Genomic DNA, 25,288 nt, shown 5'->3' with positions numbered 1-25,288 from the left:
ATTTAACATAATTTGGACACTTTGTTTACTCTCTGGCCCTTAAGTCTCTGGATAAAAATGAAGTTATTACTTAATGCCACTTACCTGTGTGATTTCTGTATTTTATTATTGATGAGTATATTACTAAGAAATGATAATTCTTATTTCTGAGTCAAAAATGTGAAAGACGCTAATTAATAACAAAGAAAATGTCAACTTTTAAAATTGTCTCATCATCACCAGGTAAGCCCACTTGCAGTTAACCCCAGTATAATTTTTTTTTAAAGATTGGTCCTGAGCTAACATCTGTTGCCAATCTTTTCTTCTTCTTCTTCTTCTCCCCAAAGCCCCCCAGTACATAGCTGTATATTCTAGTTGTAGGTCCTTCTAGTTCTCCTGTGTGGGACGCCGCCTCAGCATGGCCTGATGAATCGTGCTAGGTCTGCGCCCAGGATCCGAACTGGTGAAACCTGGGCTGGGGAAGCGGAGCGCGCCAACTTAACCACTCGGCTACAGGGCTGGTCTCCCAGCATAATTTTAGTATCACGACCTTCCTGAGGAGCTGCTGTCATTCATGTATGTAACTTTAAAAATCTGACATTTATTAGGTATTTAATAAAAGTATTTTTCAGAAAGTAGCCACATAAATGCACATGGTTACAATTAAATAATGCAGAACAGCACAGAAGAAATTATCATGAAAGGCAGCAATCTCCTTATCGACACCTCTCTACCACCTAATCCTACTCCCCTAGAGGAAATCACTTTGTTTCATTTCTGTTTTTCGTTCTTTTAGCAGTTACACCTCCGCATCTCAGTTTATTTCTTGACATAAACTTTAATTATTATTCACCAATTCCCCACTAACTTGAGAATTTAGCTCTTATCATCCCTAACCTCACCCAAACCTCCAAAACAATTGTATCACTGGCCTGAGTGACATAATCAAACCTCCATTTCCTATTGCATCAACCACAAACCACAACCTCCCCTATTTAAGATGAGAACTGCAACATTCTCATCCTTTCTCTTTTATTTCTTAAAATTTCATGAGAACATGTCTAAATGTGGGTCTTTTTTCATTTATTTTTGCTGTGTCTTTTCAATCTAAAGTCTTCTCTTTCAGCTATAGGAAATTCTTTTCTATTATTTCTTTAATAATTTCCTCTCCTTGGTTCTCTGGAATTCTTATTTGTCTGCTGCTAGAACTCCTAGAACAGTCTCTCTGTGTCTTACTTATTTCTCTCATATCTTTCATGTCACTCCCTCTTGTTCCACATTTTGTGAAATTTCTTTTTCTTCAAATCCTTCTCATAAATTTATATTGGCAGTAATTTTTAACCTTTAAGAGCATCTTCCTATTCTGGCTGCCCCATCTGCATTACATCTGGTTCTTATTTAATGGAAGGAGTATTTCCTACAATTTTTAATCAATACTAATTATTACCAGCAGGGTTGTTTTGTTTGTGCTCTCTTAAGTTCTCTTCATTCCTTGATACATGTTTCATCTGGGGGCACTTTTCCTATTTCTTTATCATAGCCTTTCTCCTTCATATCACAGCCTTTCCTCAAATGCCTATTGATACTTGGTTATTCATTTACAAAGGAGGCAACAGAAATTTTAATCTCTATAACTGTGGGAGGGGTTTTCTAACTGACAAACTTCAGTTTAAGATGAGAGGTTTAAAAAAACCAACATTAAAAAATAACCAAAACAAAAAGTAACAAATGTTGGAGGGGTTGTGGAGAAAAAGGAACCCTCATACACTGTTGGTACGAATGCAAACTGGTGCAGCCACTATGGAAAACAGTATGGAGATTTCTCAAAAAATTAAAAATAGAAATACCGTATGACCCAGCCATCCCACTACTGGGTATCTATCCAAAGAACTTGAAATCAGCAATTCCCAAAGTCCCATGCACCCCTATGTTCACTGCAGCATTATTTACAATAGCCAAGATGTGGAAGCAACCTAAGTGCCCATCAACTGATGAGTGGATAAAGAAGATGTGGTATATATATACAATGGAATACTACTCAGCCACAAAAAAGAATAAAAATCATCCCATTTGCAACAACATGGATGGACCTTGAGGGAATTATGTTAAGTGAAATAAACCAGATAGAGAAAGACGAACTCTGTATGACTCCACTCATAGGTGGAAGTTAAACATGCAGCCAAAGAGAAGTGACTCGTGGTTACCAGGGGAAAGGGGGGTTGGGGAGGTGGGCACAAAGGGTGAACTGGTGTACCTACAACATGACTAACAATAATGTACAACTGAAATTTCACAAGGTTGTAACTATCATAATCTTAATAAAGTTAAAAAAATAAAAAAAAAGCATTAAGCAGGGGAACCCCCAAATGCCAGAATGAAAAAGGCTTTTCTCTGAATTGCTGACCCCATACTAGCTGTTCTAACTATCCAGAGAGTGTGCCCAATTTCTTTAGAGGGAATGCCCTGTAGGAACCCTAGCGGTGGTAGTGCCTGACTACAGATACTTCTGCAAGGGGTAGCGGTAGAGTATGATGAGTAGATTGTTCCAGTACAGCATCACATCTTACTCCAGCCCTTCAAGGTATTTTTTTGACTAAAGAAACTTTTTTCCTTCACCTCTATCCCACTTCACATATACTCCTGGCTGTCACTTCCTTTGCTCTACTTCATTAGTCAGAGTTTTCATTCACTTGTCACTACCTCATTAACTAAAGGAACTTCTTGTCCTCCAAGCCACTGTAATTCTTGATGTGGGTTTATATATTTTAAAAATTCCTTGGGGCCAGCTCCGTGGCCGAGTGGTTAAGTTCACGCGCTCTGCTGCAGCGGCCCAAGGTTCGGATCCTGGGCGCGGACACGGCACCGCTCGTCAGGCCACGTTGAGGCGGCGTCCCACATTCCACAACTAGAAGGACCTGCAACTAAGATATACAACTACGTACCAGGGGTGGGGGTGGGGGGGGGGGTGGTTTGGGAAATAAAGCAGCGGAAAAAAACAAAAACGATTGGTAACAGTTGTTAGCTCAGGTGCCAATCCTTAAAAAAAAAAAAAAAAAAAAAAAAATTCCTTTACTAGAATTTTACTGGAATCTTGGAGAGAAGAAAAGATATATACGTTGGTCATTTTCAAATGCAAGCCTACACAGCACTTCATATGTAAATTCTCATTGTATGTAATTTTTTTTACCTTGTATTCCAATTATTTATGTACCAGTCTTACCTCCCGCTAAGGAATAACATCTGATAAAATGCTAGTAAGCTTCTTAAGGGTAGGAAATGTATCTGATTCATCTTTGACTCTCCCATAGTGATTGTCAATATATATATATATATAATATATATATATATATAATAGGTATGCATTCATTCATGCAACATTTGTTGAGTATATACAATGTGCAAGACATTAATCACAGGTTAGAGACAGCAAAACATAATAAGTGATTTTTGCCACTCAATGAACTTATTATTAGGTGGTTAAGATAGCAAATGTGGATATCTTTGAGGAGGAGGGTTAGAAACTGAGGGATTAAGAAACAACAGAGCCATGTGCACTTATAAAGAAAACAAGAAGCACATACACTAAAGTACTGTAAATTAGGTCTAAGTAAAGTGTAAATGGAACAGGAGAGGAAACACAATCTAGATAATTAAGTAGCTCTTGCATTCATATAAACACTGTTGTTAGAACAGATACTATAGAGAATATCTGTTCAGTCAAGTAGCTTAAAACTGTGTTCCCTAGAACCTAGGACACAGCTCAGGCTTGACCAAAGCTGGGCCAATGAGTTCCACCCAGGATTTGGGGTACTTTCTGAACTTGGGACCCAGAAAAGTTGAATCAGGGTCTCTCCAAACAAATAAAGCTATAAGACCTATCTCTAGAGTTTCTCCTTCTGGAAGGAGCAAGATTTTTGTTAAATGGAAAAAGCAAGCCTAAAATGAGAGAGAAGAATAAAGCTAATATACAGGAAAAGAAACAAAAAATAAAGATAAGATGAACATGTGTGAATATTGTTCAAGGTTCTAGTTCCAATTTTTAAAAGTCAAAATCTCATGAAGTTTAAGAGTCTAGGCTTACCCAGGCAACAATTTAGCACAGAGAACAAAATCTTTTTGACCATCATTTCCTAGGTAGTGTCAACATTTGACTACCCTTCCTAGGTAGTGTCAATCTTACTGACCTGTCTGTCACAGGTATGCTAAAAGCAGGCAATCAGCAATGATGATAAAAGTAGAGCAATAATCCTAGTAGTAGTCATAGTAGTAACAGGAATAGTTGTAGTCATAATAGTCCCTTCCACTGTCGTGTGCTAGATGCTGTAAACAAACCACTGTTATCCTTTATAAGATCCCTAACAAGGAAGCTATTACTGCCCTCTTTTGTAGGTATGATAAATGGTGCAGAGAGGTCAAATATTCTGCCCAATGTTGGTTAGCTAGTAAGTAGTGGAACTAGGATTCACACCTAGACCTGCCTGGCTTCAACGCCTATGTTCTTTCCACTCTACCGCATTGCCTCTCATCAAATAACTGGGATCCAATACGACCTTTGGTCATGTCTGGGAAGAAGTAATCATAATACTAATGACTGCATGAGACAAACTTAACAGTATATTTAAAGTATACTTTAAAAGTATTTTAACAATATGTCCAATATTTTCTAAGTAAACTAAATAGAGCACTAGAGTGTATCCTAAAAAAATTATTCAAAAATGTATATGGTGTTTGCTTAATAGTCAAACATTTCTGTTCTAGAAACTAAAGAAACAAACAAAAAGCACATGGACAATAAGCTTGAGGGATAGTCCTAAGGAGAAATTTATGGAGTGAAATCCCAGACATTTTCTTCTACTCCAACAACTCTCTCTGATTATAGCATAATAAGGTGGCAGTAGTGAAAACTTTGGGGGGAAGCAAATATCTTCTGGAAGGACAACAGTGGCAGCCAATACATTAGTTGTATAGAAAGAAAGAGAAAATGTGGTCAAGAAAATAAAATGATTGAAAGAAAATTCCTACATAAATCAAAATTAAGATAATTTACATTTGGATAGTTGTGCATATTAAAATTTTGTCTCAAACAATTAACTTACTTTCGAAGTTCAGCATTCTGTTTTTCCAAGCTCATTTTCATTTCCATGAGGTGATTATTCTCTTGTTTTAACTGCTTTTCTGACATCTTTAGTGTGTTAACTTGCTGTGTTTGCATCTTCAAGTCATTTTGTGTGAGGCAGCGCTTCTGAGTTTCCTGTTCTATTTTTAATGTCAAGTTTCTAACCTAAAAAGCAAATTGTGTACTTGGTATATAAGTAAATTATTTTGATTTTTCTTGTCAATGAAGCTGGCAGCAAACATGATGATGTAACACAGATTTTTCCCTTAAGCAGTTAATTTCATTTCACAGTAAATAATTTTCGTATTTTTGATAATTACACTTTTAAAATAAAATATGGTCTTTAAGGTAAAACTAACTAAACAATTTTAAATTATGATTCACTTAGAATATCATCCAAATTCAGTAAAATTAAAAGGTGGTAGAATATTATTTTACAAGAAAAAATTTAAAATGATGAAACCATCATTGAACTGTTACAAATAAAGTTTGCTATTAATTTATTAAATAGTTCATTATTTGTTAACTTCATACTTACATCCTCATTTAGCACATCTTTCTGTTTAAGGAGTTCATTGATTTTCTGCTGTGACTGTTTGAAGTCACAGTCTAATATAGAGCATCTTTTCTCAGCTTCTAGTAACAGGTTCTCCACTTTCTGTTTTAAAGTCCTTTCCTCCAAGAGCTTTTTCTCCATTTCTATCGCCACAAAAATGGACAGAATCATGAATTTACAAACAAGAAAAGCATATCAAACACATGACAGTGCTAACAAAAATTATAGTACACGCTGCCTTAAAAATATTTTCATTCCCAATTTAATATTTTCATCACTCCTCTTAATGTATTTGAAATGTCAACAATTTCATGCTTGAAAATTAGGTGTCTCATTTGCTGGGAATAAAATCTACCACACTATGTAACATTACATCCATTCTAATGAAAGTAAAATAATTCTCTTTACTTACAGTTCTAAAAGATGCTGACATTTTCAAATAAAGATTTCTTTTATTTTCCTGCTACTCTGTGCCTCTCAGTCACTCTTTTTAACTTGAAACATTCCAGGTAGATTCTATGACCTCTAAGCCTCATTTCATATTAGCATATTACTTTGCAAAGGATGAAAATTACACATTTTAGGGAGCTGGTAAAGGACACGACTCTGTAACCAAACTTTCTCAGTTTACACCCTGGCTCTTACACTTCTAATTATTTGACTCGGGGCAAGTTAATTAACCTCTCTAAGGCTCAGTTTCCTTATCTCTAGAATGGAGATAACACTACCTACCCTCTTGGGGATGTTATGAAGATTCTGAGTTGTTTGCATAGCACTTCCATGCTGCCTGGCATACAGCAAGCACCTGATGTGCCACTATTTAAGGAAAACTTTTAATGACCTAAGAAAATGTTCACAACTTTTTTTTAAAAAAAGCAAAACAGTATAGAAAACTGAGAAAATATACAAAATATCCCGATTAGTAGAATTATGGTTAATCTTTACTTACTTCTTTACATTTTCCTGTATTTTCTAAATGATTTGCAATACACTTTTGTTTTATTAATCAGAAAAGGCTTTTAAAAGCCTTTTTCAATCTCAAAGCGAAAAGCAGGCAATGTTTATGTCTAATCAAATGATTTCACATTAAATGTAAGTTATTACAGTCAATAAAGGATTACAGTGATCATTATATCAGAAAATCTGTTCAAATCCAATTAGGTTCCTCTGCTCCTTCAACCCTAATGCTCAATATCTAATTATCGTTTATTACAAAGTTATATTAGGTAAAAATTAAACCTATGAATTTTCAGTTTTTAATGAATTGTTTTCAAAAGTGTGGAAAAATGAAATTCTTCTTCACATAGTAGTAACAATAGCTAGCATTTCTAAGCATTTTTCATGTATCACTGCACTTGGTTTTCACAACAACGTAATATTATAATTGTCCCTTTACAGAAAGCAAGGCACAAAAAGGTTAAGTAACTAGACCACGTCACATGATTAGTAACTCACTGGTAAGCCATAGTCTTGATCAAAGGAGGCAATGACACGAAGTGGAAAAACCAAAGTCTGTAGACCCAGATTTGAGTACCATCCGTAATATTTAAGTTTGGCGTACTCGACTCAAGTAAAACATGAAAGTCATATGCATCTTATGTCCGTGTTGTAAAAAGGAGTTTGAAAAAATGGTAGTTATTATTATGCTGAATTGGTTCATTTTCAAGAGTTCAGAGAATAACCTATTCATTTTAAAAAACAATCACCTTAATGTGGGCAGAGAGAATAGAAAGAGGCGCCAGTGAACTTACTGAGGTGATGAAAACACAGATTCTATATCTTGTTTTGGGTGGTGGTTACAAACGTGTATTACAAATGTGAAAAACGTTTTCATTTTACTGCATCTAAGCTACACCTCAAAAGAAATTCAACTCTGTCTTCTAGACCACAGACAGGGAAACTTCCTCTCTTCTAATTAAATTTTTCTAAATAAAGCACTCATTTCACCTTTTATCATCCTGAATTAGTTCCTTAAACTAAACTGATATTAGCAAAAAAAACTCCAATTTTAATTACATTCAATAATTAAAAGGTTATCTTTTTGCTAAGTTATTCGTAAGTGTTATGCTTCAAAATGAGTAAAAATTTCTGTTTAAAAGTTTTATGAATCTTCCACAAGAATACTTTATTGATTTCTTTTGGAATTTTAAATCCTTCATAATTATAAACAGCTAGTTTGAAAAATAAGAAATTATCCTAAGGCAATTCTAAGATACAGGCTAGTTTGTGGAAAAACTAACTGTGCTATCTTACTCTACATTCATTAGTACTGCATGGCTTTGACCAATTCTAGCTAGTATCTTCATCATGACAGAGCTCAAAATATTCAGTCAACTTATATTCTAGTTAGGTAAGCCATTATTTTTAAATCCTTATCCTGCATAAACTGGCAAGAGTTTTTAACACAGCTGGTGAAATGTCAAACCAAATATTACAAAAAGAGCCTATCTCCGAAATCTGAGTAGATATATCCAGAACTTCATACTCTGCATGCCTGTCACTACTGATACCATTAAAATATTACTTTCTCTCTAATCTAAAAATCTGGTTGAATAATTCTGTGTTTGGGCCTTACTGTCTTAGAAATGATTGTTGCCATAAAGAAAAAAGATATATATGTGTGTGTGTGTATATATATATATATACACACACACATATGTAAAGCTTCCCTAATAGTATTTTTCCTCCAGTTCCCTGTATTCGGCAATAAAATATAAACAAATATTTTTCAAAATCAAAGAGTTGAATATAGAATCAATTCTTAGCAAAATGCTGCTGGAAAATCTTATAAAAATGCGTACCTTTCATGGCTTCCGATTTAGCTTCTTCAATGGATTCATAAATCTTATTTTTATCTGCCAGCCGTGCTTTTGTAGCCTTATGTTCAGCTTCTTCTTGTTCTAAGGTCTGCTGTATAACTTTTAGTTGGTATGTCATATCTATTTCCATGTTATTCTTTTCCTATTAAAGATTTAAAATGGCAGCTATCAACACAGCAGACTGGCTCACAATTTCAAAAACTTTACAAAGTTGTTTTCTATAGGCTTACTAAGAATGTTCAATACTATGCCTCTCCTCTTTATTCAACCACCTTGTAAAAATAATCTATGCACTCTACTTGTTCACTTCCCACTGTATCCATCTCCCACATCTCTACTGTTTTGAGATCTGTACTGAGATTGTTTGATCTCAATACAGTGATCAATGATGTTCTCAGTATCAAATTCAACACTTTCAGTCTTTATCTCATTTGAACTCACTGTTGCCCTTGAAACTATTTCCTTGACATATTTTACACTGAATTCACTTGGCTCTCCCCATTCTGCTCCCCTCTTTTCTGTTGCTTGTTAAGTTTTCCTCCAGCTGCCCCTTAAACGTTAGCGTTCTCTGGAGGTAGTGTTTTTTAGCCACAACGCTTCTCCTCTTCTATATCATTATTTCTCAAACTTTTAAAACATATCTAATGTTTCCCCTTGCTATATCTAAAAAAAAAAAAATTTCAGGGTCCTCTACCATTCACCCTTATTTTCCACGTAATAGACTTGTTTTAAGTTGAGAATCTTTAATAATCTATATATCCTCAAAAGATTTTCTAATTCTTTGTTTTCTATAGTTTGTATCATAAATACAGATATTTCTTTTCTTTTTCAAATAAAATCTTTAATACAGAAAATGATTTTTTCAAACAACACAATCCACTGAGTAATCTACTCTGTCCTGAAAACCCACTGCTCTAAATGATCTCTTCCCAGATGGGCTCTTCCATTTGCATGGGTTCAGCTACTTCTATACCAATGACTCTGAAATATTTCTAGCTCCTACTACCATAGCTCACTGCTCTGTGGCAGCCTAATTTGGCTGTCTCATAAGCACCTCAAACTTAGGACTAAAATGGATGTATCACTGTCTCCTCTAAAAGAGCTACTTTTCCTTTATTCTTATTAATTAATGGCACCACTATATACCTTGTCATAAGCTAGGAACCTAGGACTCATTCTTGAGTACTACTCACACACCGCATCTAATCAATCACGAGTATTTCTCAAATTCATCTCTATTTTCCATCCTTTTAACCAGTGCACTAGTCTCCACTACCTGGATTACTGAAAAAGCCTCTGACTAGTCTACCTGCCTCTTGTCTTTTCCTCCTCAAATCTAATCTCCACATGGTACACAGTGACCCATCTTAAATGTACCTCTAATAAAATCATCCAGTTTAAAGCCCTTCGGTGGCTAGTCCATTACTTAGGGAAACTAAGTTTCTTAAAAAAGTATTCAAAATCTTGCATGATGTAGCTAATGCCTAGCTCTGTAGCCTCACTCTAGCCACTGAATTCCTCACACTCTTACATGAGGATCATACTGTGGTCTTCAGGCCAATTTTGGCCTGATGTCTATTTTTGTAAAATTTTATTTGAACATAGCCAAGCCCATTCCTTTATACTGCAGCAGAGCCGAGTTGCAACAGAGACCATATGGCCTGCAAATCTTGAAATATTTTCTATCCTTCCCCTAAAAGGTTAAAATTTGTTAACGCCTACTCTATACTCCAGAAATATTGAACAGTTTGTACTTAAATAAATCGACTATGCCGTCTTTATTTTCCATCCTCTATGTCTTTGCTCATGCTGTTTTCCCCAACTCAGAATGTGCCTCTACCCTGTCAACCAATCCTGCCCTGTCGATTAGGGATTCATCCTGTGCATACAATATGCCCTGTCCACACCTCTATCATTCCATTTACCACACGGCATTAGAATTATCTGTGTGCTTTATTCTTATACTTTAGAAATTACCCATTAGACCATGAGATTGTTGACAAGGACTGAATCCTAGTATTTCTACCATAGATGACACATTAAATAACTTAAACGAATGAATAAATAAGTGAATGAAAATAAAATATTAACTGCACAGAGCCTAGAAATTATCCCTGGCTTACAGTATTTTTAAAGAAAAACTTCTAAACACTAAAAGTCATGATAATTTTATGTGATTTTTAAGACTTGTTATAAGTAAAAATTTGAGTTTTCCTTGGATCCCTAGAGAGAAGCGGCCTCATTATACACTCTCCAGGAGAGTCCTTCCCTTCATAAGCATCTAATATAGTAAGGCTGCTTGTGTTATTATCGTAAGTCTTAAAATATATATCCCTAATCTACACAACCAAGTCTAAACATAAAAGAGTCCATGAGTATGTGGAATATTTCAGTTACCGATTTCCCTTTGTTTAAAGAAAGTTTTCCAATCTGAAACTCTACAGTCATTTTCTTACACAAATATAAAGCTTAACATGTTTTACCTTTTCCAAATCAGTAAATCTCTCCTGTAGTTGTCTCTTCTCCAGCTCTACTTTTGCTAATAAGATTTTGCCATTCTTTAAATCTTCTTCTAGGCCAGATATTCTACCTAAAATTGCAACATTTTAAAAATAAACTCACAAAATATATAAATATTAAATTAAGATTAAAAAATTTGGAAGTCACCTCATACTTTGTTGCTATTATTTATGAGCGGAAGTTTTATAATTGTTGGACAGTGCTTTACAGTTAATTCAACTGGAAACCAATCTACCACCTTGGTTTCATACTTAAAATACTTTATACTATTTGAAAGTAAATCTTTTGTTCATAAAATTTTGTATCAATGTAATTCTAACACCCTAACTTTACATAACAGAGTAGTATATTCAGAAATGTGCTACTTTAGCACATTATCCATCATCTGAAGTTATTTCCAAAATACAAATCATCAAGATGAATTCAAGTGCAATCCCTATTTTAATACCTTGTAAATCATTAATTATCTCTGATCCATGGGTTCGGTCCCTCCTTTCAGATTCTAGAACTGACTGAAGATTGATAAATTCCTTTTCAAGTTTTAACTTGGCAGTCTCCAGCAGGCAATTTTTATCTTGTAGATCTCTATTGTTCGATTCCAGCTGCTGAATCTGCTTTGAACTTTCTGCCTGGGTTTTTCTTAACCGGGCTGCAGTATCAGATTCTGTCCGCAGCAAAGCATTGGTTTCATCCAGCTGTTATTCCATTCAAAATCAAACAAGGAAACAAAGATAGGTGTATATAATGAAAATACTTCAATTTATTACTCCATTACAAACTATTTAAAATAAACAAAAACTTAAAAATATTTTCCTAACGATTTCCTTACAAATTAGAAGCAAAGGCCTTTAGCGTTAAGAGGCAGTCATAAGTAAAATAATATCCTTATTACAAACTGGGATCAACCTACTTGTCTCTGGAGTTGATTCACTTTCTCTGTAGATATTTGAGAGTTCTGATTTCTTTTTTTCAAATCTTCAAGTTGATCTTTTAAACTGTTAACTATGATAAAAAGCATTTCAGAGGCAAGCCTCAACACAACACACACATATACACACACTTAATTTTTTCTTGGTAAGTGCTTAATATGCTACATCACAAACCATCATTTTCCAAATTTCGTTTCTTGTCTGCTTCATGATCAGCTTTCCGCTGATATTCTGCATTTTTGTGCTGAAGAAGTGCTTTTTCTCTTTCTAATTGTCTCAATGCTGATTCCACATTTTTCCTTAAGGTAATCTGAAATAATGCTTGAAGTTATTATCAAAGAAAAGAATATATAAAAACCAAATGAAAGCAAAAATATTTCAGCTATTTCAAGCAGATAAAAAAGACCTAAAAAAAAAAAACCTGTATTTACTATTTTGTTAAAACTGTAAAACTTTTTTCCATATTTTTAAAATAGCACACTCTTCTTTAATAATCAAGACCATAAGTGTTTCTATTTACTAGTGAAACTCAAACTTTCTATAACCTTCCATCACCACTGAACCATCTTTACTTAATACAAACTATGGGTCTAAAATGTTATGAATAGTAATTTAAAAAAAAGAAACGATCACTTTGTTTTTAAACTATGACGTTAATACAAATGCAATTTTTTTACTTGAAATATTCACACGTACTAAATTAATTCAAATTTGCAAAAACCTAAAATGAATCTTCTTATCATGGTTATCCTATAACTTTAGTCTTGTCCACCAATGCTAACAGGCAGGTTTTACTATATATCAAGATATGTGTTAACATGGTCCTAAGAGAACTCTGCAGCTAAGTCAGGCTCCAAACCTTTATGAACAGAAACGTTAACAAAAGCGTAGAACAGCTTTACCTCTTCTTCTAGCTCCTTTGCTGCCTTCTCTAGGCGAATATTAACAGATCTAAAGAATTTCAAAAGAAACAGTAAATAAAATAACTCTCTCCTAATTTATAATAAAAACATTTACCATAAAGTTAAATAATCATATAATTACTCAGTAGCTCTTCCTTTTGTTTTCTTTTTTTTAAAGATTGGCATCTGGGCTAACAACTGTTGCCAATCTTTTTTTTTCTGCTTTATTTCCCAACCATCCCCCACTCCTGTACATAGTTGTATATCTTAGTTGCAGGTCCTTCTAGTTGTGGGATGTGGGACGCCGCCTCAACGTGGCCTGACGAGCGGTGCCGTGTCCGCGCCCAGGATCCGAACCCTGGGCCGCCGCAGCAGAGCGCGCGAACTTAACCACTCAGCCATGGAGCCGGCCCCCTGTAGCTCTTCTTTTATAGAGAAATGTTTAAACTTAAATTTTAGAATATCTGTAATTATCTGTGAAACGTACTTGCACTTCTGCTCTAGTTCCTCTTTGGCTTGCATCTCAGTGCTAAGGTGTTCTTCTAATGTGTCTAGTTTTTTCTGAATCTGTCAGAAAACAAGAAACTGTAATTATAAAGTTTGCTCACATGTGAAAGACAAGAGGCTTAAAGAAAATAACGATAAGCATCTCCTTTCTTTCATCTTAACATAATCTCCTATATAATGGTACAGTATTTGTACCTTCTTAATGTGACTTTTATTGGCAGAGGAGAAAATCCTCCATCTCCTGCTTTCTCTCTATCACAGCACACATGTATGTATGAACACACTATGTAAACATACAAATGAGAAGCTCTAATCTTGGCAGAATTCTTCTATGACACAAAGTTTCTCATTCATTATGAATAAAAAATATCCTCTGCTATCCTCCACAGATCTTCAGCAGATTACTTGTTTGAAAATATTATCACCATTTGCGCCTATAAGATAAAGATTAAAAGGTCTGTATCTGAAACAAATATTCAAAATATTTGACTGAACATGCCGAAAACTATATAACTGTTCTTAAAAATAAGAATGTAAGCTCTTCCTTATATCTTCCCACATCAACACTGAGCACACTACTGTGAAGAGCTGTAATCAATAACTCTCTTGGATTCATGATAGCTAATTAATTACAAGTCACCTCCTTGCCATTCTTTAAATCTTCAAGGCCAGATATATCAGTCTTTAAACAAACTGAAACTACAGAAAATAATAAATAATCCATTTTTGGGGCATTATTACCTCTAGAAAGGATTTATCTTTTTGAGTTCCTTTTGTGCCTTAGGTACAGTGGTAGTTACTTTAAAAATGTTGTCTCATTAATCCTAACAAAAACCCTAAGAAGATGGTAGCGTTATATCTACTCAATAAAGAAAGTGAAATTCACAAAAGGTGAATAACTGGGCTAAGACAGCACAGCTAATAAGTGGCAGTGCCAAAAATCAACCCAAGTCTATTATATTACAAAGCCAATGTTCTTTCCACTATTCTTTCCAGTGATTAGGTTCTCCGTGGTTTCTTAAATATTTCATATATCTTAAGTAAAACTGTATTTTTTCCTAATAAGTATATACAGGCCAATGAACTAGTCAAGTTTAAATGCTTTTAACTGCTACTGCATTAGTATGTGATCACCTGTTAACTTATCGACCTAATAGTTATCACATGCTAGTTATCACATCTGAAGTTCTTGCTGTCAGTTATATATCCTTGGTAAATAAAAACAAGAAAATTACATAATATATATTTTAAACAGCAGATTCATTGGAGCAATAATAAAAGGGATCCTTGGTAGAAAAAAGGTTGGGAACTTCTCTCTTGGGTAGATGTAGTACTCCAAATGCTAGGTGGAATATGGCTATATCAAAACACTGCTAGAGTGATGAGTTTTTCTCAGTTTTTCAACATATTTGACATCAACATACCTCTTGACTCTCCTATTTAAAACAAAATAAAAAACAGAGAAAACATTAAAATGCTTGTTATCCTTTATAAAATTCCTAAAATACAAATCAAAATTATCCAACCAACTTTTTTAGTTTTTATACATTTTGAAGAGAAAAATGTTTAGCATCCTCATTTATGTGTATGTGTACGTGTGTGTGTATGATTTAGCCTTGTATGCAGTTACAAATTATAGAGGTCACAATATACCATTAACAGTTTGATGAAATTATCCTTTATATGAATTCCTTCCTAAATATTCAAAATTTGAATCTCCCCACTATTTCTGGACCCTTATAGCTTATTATCTGTACTCTTTTATAGTACTAAGATAATAACATTTTCTAACTGGTATTATAGCTGTTTATAAACCTATTTTATCACTTTTGCTACTAAAACTAAACCTAAAGCCACATTAAAATGCATCTTTTTACTAGCCATTGTATCTTATACAATGAGACTTGTCAAATAAATCAATCATTTCGATGTTATGCTGAACTACTGCAATAAGGAATGTTATCTAATGATTCAAAACATAGTATCAAATGAACTTTTTAAAATACATGGATATTACTAAAATATTTGAACATGTGACTAAAATAGACCAGTAAAAATGTATACATACTTCATTTTTCCTTGATTGTATTGAATCATTTTCTCTACAAGATGGAGAGTCACTTAATAACCTAGAAGGAAAGGCAGGAAATAAATTCTTCTGCAGGTCATTATAATCCATTTTCTTTTCTTTTTTTCATTTTTAAAGATTGGAACCTGAGCTATCATCTGTTGCCAATCTTCTATTTTTTTCCTTCTTCCTCTCCTCAAAGCCCCCCAGTACACAGTCGTATACTCTAGTTGTGAATGACTCTGGTTGTGGTATGAGGGATGCCACCTCGGCATGGCCTGATAAAGCAGTGCCATGTCTGCACCCAGGATCAGAACCAGCACGAACTGAAACACTCAGCCATGGGGCCAGCCCCCTATAATCCATTTTCTAAAATGAAGTTAGTCTCAGAAATAAATTCCAATCACAAAGATTTCTCTTTCTTTTTACCTCAACATATTTTAAATGAAGCAATATCTTTCCCTCTAGACATTTACACCATTCAATAATTTAAAATGCTAAACTTTTCTTCCCTCTCACTCTTATTGGATGTTCTAGTCTTTAACATTGTTGAGATTGGAGTCACTAAATGGAACTATGCTTTCCCCCTCTTCAGCTCGAGTTCCTATAATAATTATTTTATTCATCTTTTCTAGAAATCTTCTAGAAAGAGACATCTCTCCCCTCCTTTTCAAAGATAACATCTCTTCATCTCCAGGTCTTAATATATAAATCATCACTTCTATTTAACTGTCAATTTGTCTCTTAACTGGGTCCTCATTGCCTACAAACATGCTTGGGTTTCTCCTGGCACTGATATCTTCATCTTAGTCAGCGTTACAATAGTTTTTAGAACACTACTGTTAGCAAGGTGACCAACTCATCCTGGCGTGTCTGGGATGCGCCCAGCGTTAGCATGAAAGTCCCAACGCCACATCTTAAGACACTGCTCTGTCTTGGGCAAACCATAATGGTTGGTCTACCCCGATCATTACATACATGGAAGTACCATAAGTTTCTCAAATATATGTTTCTCAAATGTCTTTAACACTTCACTCAACTATTTAACAGTTTACAGTGGCTCCTCACTGCCGATCAAAGTCAAAAATCCCTAGCACAGCACACAACAATCATCTGTTGTAATTCTTGCATTATTCTTCCCCTAATCTCCAATTCCAATCTATTTTCTAATCTTATGAACAATATTCATGTCAGCTGACCAATATTTATTGAATGACTTTGTGCCAGGTTCTGTGCCAGATGGAAGGATAACGGGCTCAAGAAAATGACAGTCTCATCAAGTGCTCCAAATGGTCATAATATAGTTAACACATACCCTATGTTTGAGCTCTACTGGACTACACTACTCTGCTCCCAATGCATACTTACATTCCAAACTTTTGCTTTCACTGTTCACCTCCCCACAACCCTCACCTAATGTCCCCACATCTTAGCCACTCAAAACCTTTCTTATCTTTAGACTTGGCTAAAATGCCTCCTCTTCCCTGAGGTCTTAACTGATCTCTCCTTACCTTCACCCCAAAGAGATGTGACTTCTTTATTTTTCTTCTGAATTATCTCAGATTTTTTTGGCGTCTTTCTTAAGGAAAATACCACATTCTACCCTTCATTATGACTACATAATTCTCTTATATCCCTCATTAGTTGGCAACCTCCTTCAAAAGCAGGTATTGGCTTTACTTAATATCCCCAAAAGAAGATAGAACGTTGCCTTGTATTCATTTTATAAATGAATATAACACTCAGAAATAAAATAATGATATCAAATGAAAAGTACCTCTTTTGACAGTCTTTTTGAAAAAACTCAAAGTTTAAAACAAATTAACACTTTATCTTCCATAATTTAGAGTCTCAAAGTAAGACAATTCTTTATAGCTAGACTCCGAAAGCAATAAAAATATAACAAACAAATCACATACAAATTTTCTCTATAGTAGGTAAATCCTATGAAAGGCAGCTGATTTCCCACAAACGCTTTAGGAATTGGGAAGGTTTCTACATCTCCTTTATCATCTTCAATGTCGTCAAAATTGCTGCTATCTATGTCACTGCTGAGTTCAGGTACTACAGGAGCTGCCGCTATTAAAAGGAAAGAAATGAATTATTTCATTCACAACTAAAAAATATATATAAACCACTCCTACTTTGTCTTATATTATTAACTTCATATTATTAATAATGTATTAACCCACTATATATTAATAATATATAATTAATAATATGTTATGATTTACTATAGAAAAATCTAGTAACATTTTCCACTTCATGATTTCAAAGAATTTAAAAGTATTTTATTATATCAGATCAAATAGAGATAAATCAATTAACAAGGAAAGCAATATGATATTATTCTAGGTATTAAAATAACAAGCAGCAATAACTTGCATATACATTCTTTAGTTTCAGTTTTCTACATTCTTTTAAGCGGAAATATTTCTTACTCTTAAAATGAATTAATGTCAAATATACATAAAGTTAAAATAAATTACTATGCTTACCCTAGTATTCACCAGAGTATGGTCTACATAAATAATTAATTGCTGATTTATTAACTCAAACATATTCAAATTAAAGGATTATATTTCTCCCATTCTGAACATTGAGATCCATAAAACTTAACTTGACAAGTTAAGAAATCTATAATGTTTATTATAAAAGTATTGGGAAATATTGCTAATAAATACGTATTAGTTTGCTAAGATATTGATATTGATATTTAGTTATAAATATTACCATAGAACAGATTTGAAATGAAATCTCTCAATTTAAAAATCGGTTAGCATTAAGTGTATCAAACATGTCTGTTAATTCAAAAGAGGAATCAATTTATGAAATTTAAAATGTGATGGAATGGAAATATTTAAATTTATTAACTTACTCTCTCTTATGTTATCCCAATTCCATTGATCATTCTTAAAGAAAGGATGTTGTTTGATTTCTTCTACCCCATTTCTCCCAAGTCGTACCTCCCTAAACAATGTAGTTAAAGACTGTATTATAAAAAGCAAGATTATGAAAAAACAAAAATATTAACTAATCTTGACAAGGATCAAAGTAAAGATCACAAATGAGTTTAAGATATCTTTATTAAAAGCTTCAGCTTAAATGGTTCTCAAAAATAAGTAGCTCAATTTTACAGCCTATGATGTCTCTAGACAGATTTAAAAGACTAATGTATAATAAATGTCACCGAAAATGAAGTATATTTCCATCTACAGTTTACGTGAAATGAAAGTACACGAGACTTTCAAATAAAAATATTCACCTGCGTGGGCCAAAAACCTCACAACCTTCAAGAGGTAAGACGGATGGAGGTCTAACTTTGGCACAGAAGAGCTATTCAAAGCCTCTCTAACAAAAACGTTATTTTAAAAATCTCTCCCCTTCGTAAAAAGAACTCACATACTGTGTTTGAATCTATCCATATTTACTGATAAATTATATCTCTACATTTATATTAATTATCATTCTGAATACAAGAAAAACGTTACTAATAATTTCATTCTCTGACCCTTTGAGTCTTCAATGAAGATTACATGGAAATTAAAAGCATTTTTTTACATGCCCCTGGAGCTATGTTTAATATAAACAAGAAAACCTGTAAACTTTAGAAGGAAGTGCTCCAAGGCATAATGATGGCATTAACTTTAAAATATCTTCACCTACAATTATTCCTTAGACTGCATCCCTCCCCTCTAATAAACTGCTAAGGCAAGTCTTTCATGAATGGCACTCCATTCATTAACATATGGTATATCCTGTTTTATATTTTACGTTTCCGCACAAATTATGGTCATTCCCATTAACCCATCTAGCCCTAAGTCACACATTATACAGGATTTGTTTTGAGTTTATCAGCATGGATTGTTCGTTAATCATATAATTAACGAACATTAAAAGTTTTAATCTACAAATGACTGATAAACATATAAAAATGATTAACCTCTCTAATGAGGAAAAATAAAAACTTTTCTTGCTTCAGTTGGAAAAAGAAAAAAATTCTTACTATTCAGTTTGATGAGAATGAGGGAAACAATTACTGTATGAAAATATACCCTGATGTGACTTCTTTGGGGGCCAATTTTGCAAAATCACTCAATTTTAAAATGTGTATACCAGAATTCCACCTCTAAGATTTTATCCTACAAAAAGTATGCAAAGACAAATGTATGAGGATAGTCAATACAGTACTGCTCGTAATGGCAAATGGCTAACAATAAAATTTGCTGAGGAATCCTATTTTAGAGCTAGAAATGCCCTTAGTTATCATCTAATCTGATCTCATCGTCTTAGGTATGAGTAAAATATTTCCCAAAAAAGTAAAAGAATTTCCCTAAGATCATAAAGCTAGTGAGTCAAGTCTGGACTGGAGTGCAAGCACCCTCTTCTATGGGTTGGTCCTTTGATAGGATGACTCCTATCACAAATACAAAATGAGAAATCAGAGAAGAATTGAATAGGGAGGCCAAAGAAGAAACTCCCAATAGCTTTCTAGCATCTCTTTTTCAGGCAGGTGTTCACAACATTGTTCATCTATTTTGTTTGAAGAAATACAGAATTTCTAGGACAGGCTTGTTCGCATTCAAATGCAAATAAAAAAGGGTTGGGAAGGAGGCACTCCCAAGTCAAACACAAGCAGTTGTTAAGATTATAACCTTAGCATTTATCTGAACAAAATGCTCTCCTCCCAAAAGTTGTACAATTAATCACCTTAGAGGAAAAAAATGTGAATAATACAAAAGTTTTATTTCTTTCAAATGCATTATTTTACACTAAGTTTCATTTTTTTTCTTTTTAGACATGAGGATTAAGGCTAGAGTTAGATTACAACTGGGCTGCACATACAAAATGACGAGGGTAACCCAACACCAGGCTTAGCAGTAGGAAAAGGCTAACCTAGAATTAAACGCGATTTGGATAAAGAAATTGATTTCATGCGTAAATAAGAGTTAGGTATGCTTTCATTTCTACAAATTTAGAGTTAAAGGGCTCTCTACAAAGAAATTCAATCTATATTACCTATCTGTTAAGAAGGCACAGATGAGATTCTTCGCATGTTTAGAAATTTCTGCATCTTCAGGGAAACATAGTGAGTTTTTATGATCCATAATTTTGCTGTATGTTCCTACAAGCGAATCTGCATAAAATGGAGTATCACCTAAAATTCCAAGAAAGAAGACACCAAAAGTAACAGAATGCAAACTAAACACTTTTCATCTAATAAATATGTTGTTTAAATTTGTCACATGCACGGAAAAATGAACGGTCTATGGGCCAGGCGCCTCATTCAAAACAAACAGGCACACACCAACAATATATTTAAATTTTAATGGTACCAATGAACCATCAACCCTTAAGAGCAAAATAAAATCAACGCTAACTCTTGAATTTGCTGCTCTTGTTGTTTTTTATATAATAGGAAAGGAAACAATTTACTGGGTAATTAAAAAAAGTACACTAGGTGGAGTCAGATCAGGCACAGTCCTCTAATGCTTGAGCTGGATCAGCCTTTTGAGATTACTCTCTAGAGCTGTATTCTACAACACAGTAGCCACCAGCCACACGTGGCAATTAAAATTAAATTAATTAAATAAAAGAAAAGTTCAGTTCCCTAGTCATACATTTCAAGTGCTCACTGTGGCCAGTAACTACCATACTGGACAGCACAATTATAAATCACTTTCATCATGACAGACTGACAGTGCAGCTCTAAGAGTTAGACCAGCCCTATTATTTTCTATGTGAGGAAGCTGGGCCCAAATAAATGACGTGTGATTTGCCTAAGATGACACACAGCTAGAGTTGAAAACAGCAGAAACGGTCTCCCAATGCACTGTTCCTGCTGACTAAGGGCTACGATAAAGAGGCACTGAAGCAAGTGTAAAGACAGACAAAGGTAAAGCCACCATTTTGGCAAGTACTCATCTAAAGCCACAGGTTTAAGGGTCCTGCCAGCATGCCTCAACTACAAGTCATCTTAGTACAAACCAGACTTTCCCAAACCAGCCAATCCAAAACTTCAAAAAGGATATTCAGATAGCTAGTTTTCGTTTGTTTTCAAACGGGGCGGGGCGGAGGGGAGCTTTAAATCCAAGATTTTTCTAGTGCCATTTTTAACTGCAGTAGAATCTTTTAAATGAAGTCCAGTGCCAACCAACCTGAGCAAGCACCAGAGTAGGCTTAGAATACTGCAAAGAAGAGCCATTCAAAGTCATTAAATTTAGCTCTCAGAGTTGAAAACAACAGCAGGAATTTAAATGATCTCTTCAAATGAGCCCTGTGACTTCCTCTGAAGTACATTATTTTCTAAAGCCCTAGGAGAGTCTATGCAAATGACAGAATATATTCTACTTTCAAAAGATTACAAGATACAACTAATCCATCCTCAGATTGGGCCAGAGGTAGGGAGAATGGACAGCTACCTGGGGACATATGGTGCATACAAAGAGACCTACTAAAAAGACATCCAAAACGAAGTAGGTCATACGACAACACAAGACTAAGCATAGCAAGATCAATGTTATATACACAGAATGGTCAGCAAGAGAAGGTAATTTATACCACAAAAAAAGTTTTATGACTAATCATCATTTAATTTGGGGATTTATCAAAGTGTTCTTTTTTTTTTTTAGCAATAACCATACTCAATTATTCTACAGATTTTCCACTACCAATTTCTTTTAGGGTCATTTTCTAGAACAGAAATTCTCCAATTTCTAAAAATATTTTTTCAACTCTAAGGTCACTTCATGTAAGTTATTAGCCTTGTCAGACTTGCCTCAAAAAGCAGATTTAGCTACATCTCCCGTCACCCCCAAGCCAGGTGATTCAGTCACTGGTTTCCTTAGCCAGAAGATATTTTTGTGATCCTAGTACTTAGGAATGGGAAATTTTAAGCATGAAATCTATGATGTAAAGAAAAGTTTTGAAATACTTGAGCCTTTCAAATTTTGATTTGGTCAAAGTAAAAGAAATGATTAAACTTGTCTCTGAGTTTTCTGAGACTGAAATATGTATTATCAAATATATTTATCTTGATAGTCAAATGGTCAATTACTATATTTATAATTTATTTTACTGGAATTATAAACCAAATATATATACAAGTAATAAATAGAAGAAATACAGTTTATAAAAATCAATTACATAACATAATTACAAAAACTAAAGAGTACTTTTAGTTCTCTATCATTACTGGAACAAATATTAACAGTCTGATATTTAAACTATTTACAACCAATACTACTGATCAAGAAAACCTTAGAATGGAGCCCCATTGCATGCTGTAAACTTGCTCCTTCTAATACTTTCTTAATATAAAAAGGACTAGTGGAGGAATATTTCCTAGCAGTGCAGTTCCAATTCTTTTCATATTCTACTCAATCACTGTAAAGTAGGAGGCTTGTTTTAATTTTCCAATTAAACATCCGTCATATCAGACACTACTAATTCAAAGTTTTCAGAAATTCCACTTCCCTAGGACATAGGCAATTAATTTCCTTATATTCTCAAATTCTTGTCTTAGAACTAAAGTGTTATAAGATGGATTTTGAAAAAAGAACAAGTTAAAATATTTACTTACCCACTAGCATCTCAAAAAGGAAAACACCCACAGACCACCAATCACATTCTCTCCCATAGTAACCATCACCCCCTTGTGATTTCAGAACCTCAGGTGATATATAATCAGGTGTTCCAACTGCTGTATCACAATGCACCATGCCTGTCTGGATATATAGCAGAGATAAAGAAAAATAGATGTGTGTAAAAACACACACACATAAACACAACTAATTTATTTATCATTATATATACAGTGGCTACAAATTGCTACGAACAGAACTTCATTGCTGACACGGCTTTGGGAGGACAGGAGATAAATGCATCATGAAATGCATAAAATCTCTGGACTACGAGAGATCAGGGATAACCTTCCAGCTCTAAAACACAGGTGGCTTCATTAATGAAAGAAGCAAAAGGTGGTAAACTCTATGAGAAGTCCATCAACATCTTTTGTTTCTTTTTCTTACACTAAGAAGTAGTTACAAGAGAAGTAAAAAATGCAGTCTTGGGGAGTCCTAATCTGGAGAAAAGAAAAAAATCATTAGAGAAAGGAAGGGTTTTTTTCCCCCCCTTAGGAAGATTAGCCCTGAGCTAACTGCTGCCAATTCTCTCTTTTTGCTGAGGAAGACTGGCCCTGACCTAACATCCATGCCCATCTTCCTCTACTTTATATGTAGGACGCCTACCACAGCATGGCTTGACAAGTGGTGCCATGTCCGCACCCAGGATCCGAACCAGTGAACCCCGGGCCACCGAAGTATAACCTGCACACTTAACCGCTGTGCCACCGGGCTGGCCCCGGAAGCTTTGATATTTCAAAAGGAAACTGCAGCAATTAAGATTCAAAGGACCCAGTTTAGTAGTTGGATAAAGAAATGGTTTTCACTATATCAAGAAAAAATGGGGGAAATAGATCAAACATTTAAACTAAAAGATCTTAATAGCTTGAAAGCTATAACTTCAAGATGCATATTTAGAAATACGGAGCTGTGGCACCCGAGGTATTTGGCAAAATGATAAAAACACTCTTATCTGTGTTTAGTTTTGGAGGGTAATAAGAAAATCCCTATCTGATGTCTTTGAGACAAGGACAACAGCCATTGTAAATGTATGTACGCATGTGTGCATTTTGTAGCATACATATGTGTGTGTATGTATGTTTGTGTATGTGTGTATGCTGCAAAATTAAACCACTATAGTAGCACAGTCGTAAATAATACTCATTCACCTCCAGCTCTGCCCAAACTTGCAAAGATTTTTATAGACTAATTTAAAGCCTTTCATTTCCTTTACCTGCCCAGTAAAGAGTGTATCATCCACATTCCTCATAAGGAAGCCACAGAAACTACAAAAATATTAAGTATTACGACCACCCTGGGAAAAGAAAGTTCAATGTATTATGTAAACAGGATTTATGTAAATGTTTTTATTTAAGTGCAATAAAATAGGTGTTAAACATGGGAAATTAACTTCCAAAGCAATCTTTTCATTCCTCAAATTAGCAGAAATAACTCAATTTTATTTTCCCAGGTATATAGTAAATAGAAAATAGAAGTCATTTTAGTTTGAATATAAACTAATACAACAAAATTTTTGGAAATAATTGGTCAAATTATGAGGGTAAACTTTGTATGGATTCCTACTTAGGATAAAAGAGGAAGACAGTGCCTGACTTCAAAAGGTAGGGCATACAATTAATTTTTATCACGAACCATCCTATACTTTAGACTTCTGTTGGAGGAAAAATTAAAACAAAATCTCTTCATTTCACATGTATCCACAGAAATTAGACTTAAAAAAAATAAATCTGTGAGACTTATGAGCTAAAACCTAAGTGGGGACACACAGGAAAAAACTCACCAAAAGAAAAATTATTAAGTGTTAAATGGTTGAGAGGAACAAAAGGAAAGGGTAAGAAAGAAAAAAGAATTGGTATAAAGTTAGGCTGTAAAGGATGGATAAGTTGGGCATTGAAGGAGAGAGAGTGGTATGGTAGCTTAGAAAGAAAAAAAGAGCGAAAATAAAGGAACAAGAACGACTTTATATAGAGCATGTTCAAGAAATGCAGTGAAGTCCAAATCAGCTAAATATAAAGTGTGACAATGATGAAGCTGGGAAAAGTAAGACGGAGATCAGTTTGAATAAACACTTGCAGAATAATTTGGTAGGACTAAAGAATTTTTAGTAGGCAAACTATGTAAATAGCACTCTACTTTTGGAAAATTAATATTCTAACCACAATTTTTGGCCAGCATATTGGGGGTTAAAACTTTTTTTTCTTTTTACTTTTTATTAAGATTATGATAGTTTACAACCTTGTGAAATTTCA

General features: G+C 34.2%; 1 protein-coding gene across 11 annotated transcripts in view; it reads right to left on the bottom strand.

Moving 5' to 3' along the window:
- ROCK2 (Rho associated coiled-coil containing protein kinase 2) overlaps positions 1–25,288 on the bottom strand; it is a 161,807-nt gene that overhangs the window by 23,230 nt on the left and 113,289 nt on the right. For 9 of the 11 annotated variants that reach the window (XR_011526737.1, XR_011526738.1, XM_070574458.1 and 6 more), the window contains exons 7-20: positions 22,979–23,123; positions 20,416–20,554; positions 18,275–18,366; positions 17,316–17,475; positions 15,397–15,457; positions 13,309–13,388; positions 12,822–12,870; positions 12,094–12,229; positions 11,901–11,992; positions 11,439–11,685; positions 10,954–11,060; positions 8,453–8,612; positions 5,634–5,794; positions 5,076–5,260 (exon numbers count right to left, since the gene is read on the bottom strand). Coding sequence is in view for 9 of the 11 variants with exons in the window: in XM_070574458.1 (XP_070430559.1) it covers positions 5,076–5,260; positions 5,634–5,794; positions 8,453–8,612; positions 10,954–11,060; positions 11,439–11,685; positions 11,901–11,992; positions 12,094–12,229; positions 12,822–12,870; positions 13,309–13,388; positions 15,397–15,457; positions 17,316–17,475; positions 18,275–18,366; positions 20,416–20,554; positions 22,979–23,123 (1,814 nt within the window). In the remaining 2 variants the exon portion in view is untranslated. Of the gene's footprint in view, positions 1–5,075; positions 5,261–5,633; positions 5,795–8,452; positions 8,613–10,953; positions 11,061–11,438; positions 11,686–11,900; positions 11,993–12,093; positions 12,230–12,821; positions 12,871–13,308; positions 13,389–14,752; positions 14,765–15,396; positions 15,458–17,315; positions 17,476–18,274; positions 18,367–20,415; positions 20,555–22,978; positions 23,124–25,288 lie in introns of all 11 variants that reach the window. The other 2 variants (XM_070574462.1, XM_070574464.1) reach the window with 1 other exon arrangement.

The sequence above is a fragment of the Equus przewalskii genome, chromosome 14, assembly GCF_037783145.1.
Source record: "Equus przewalskii isolate Varuska chromosome 14, EquPr2, whole genome shotgun sequence".
Classification (NCBI taxonomy): Eukaryota; Metazoa; Chordata; class Mammalia; order Perissodactyla; family Equidae; genus Equus; species Equus przewalskii.
Note: the sequence above shows the minus strand (reverse complement) of the source record. Positions and strands in the feature narration are given on the sequence as shown.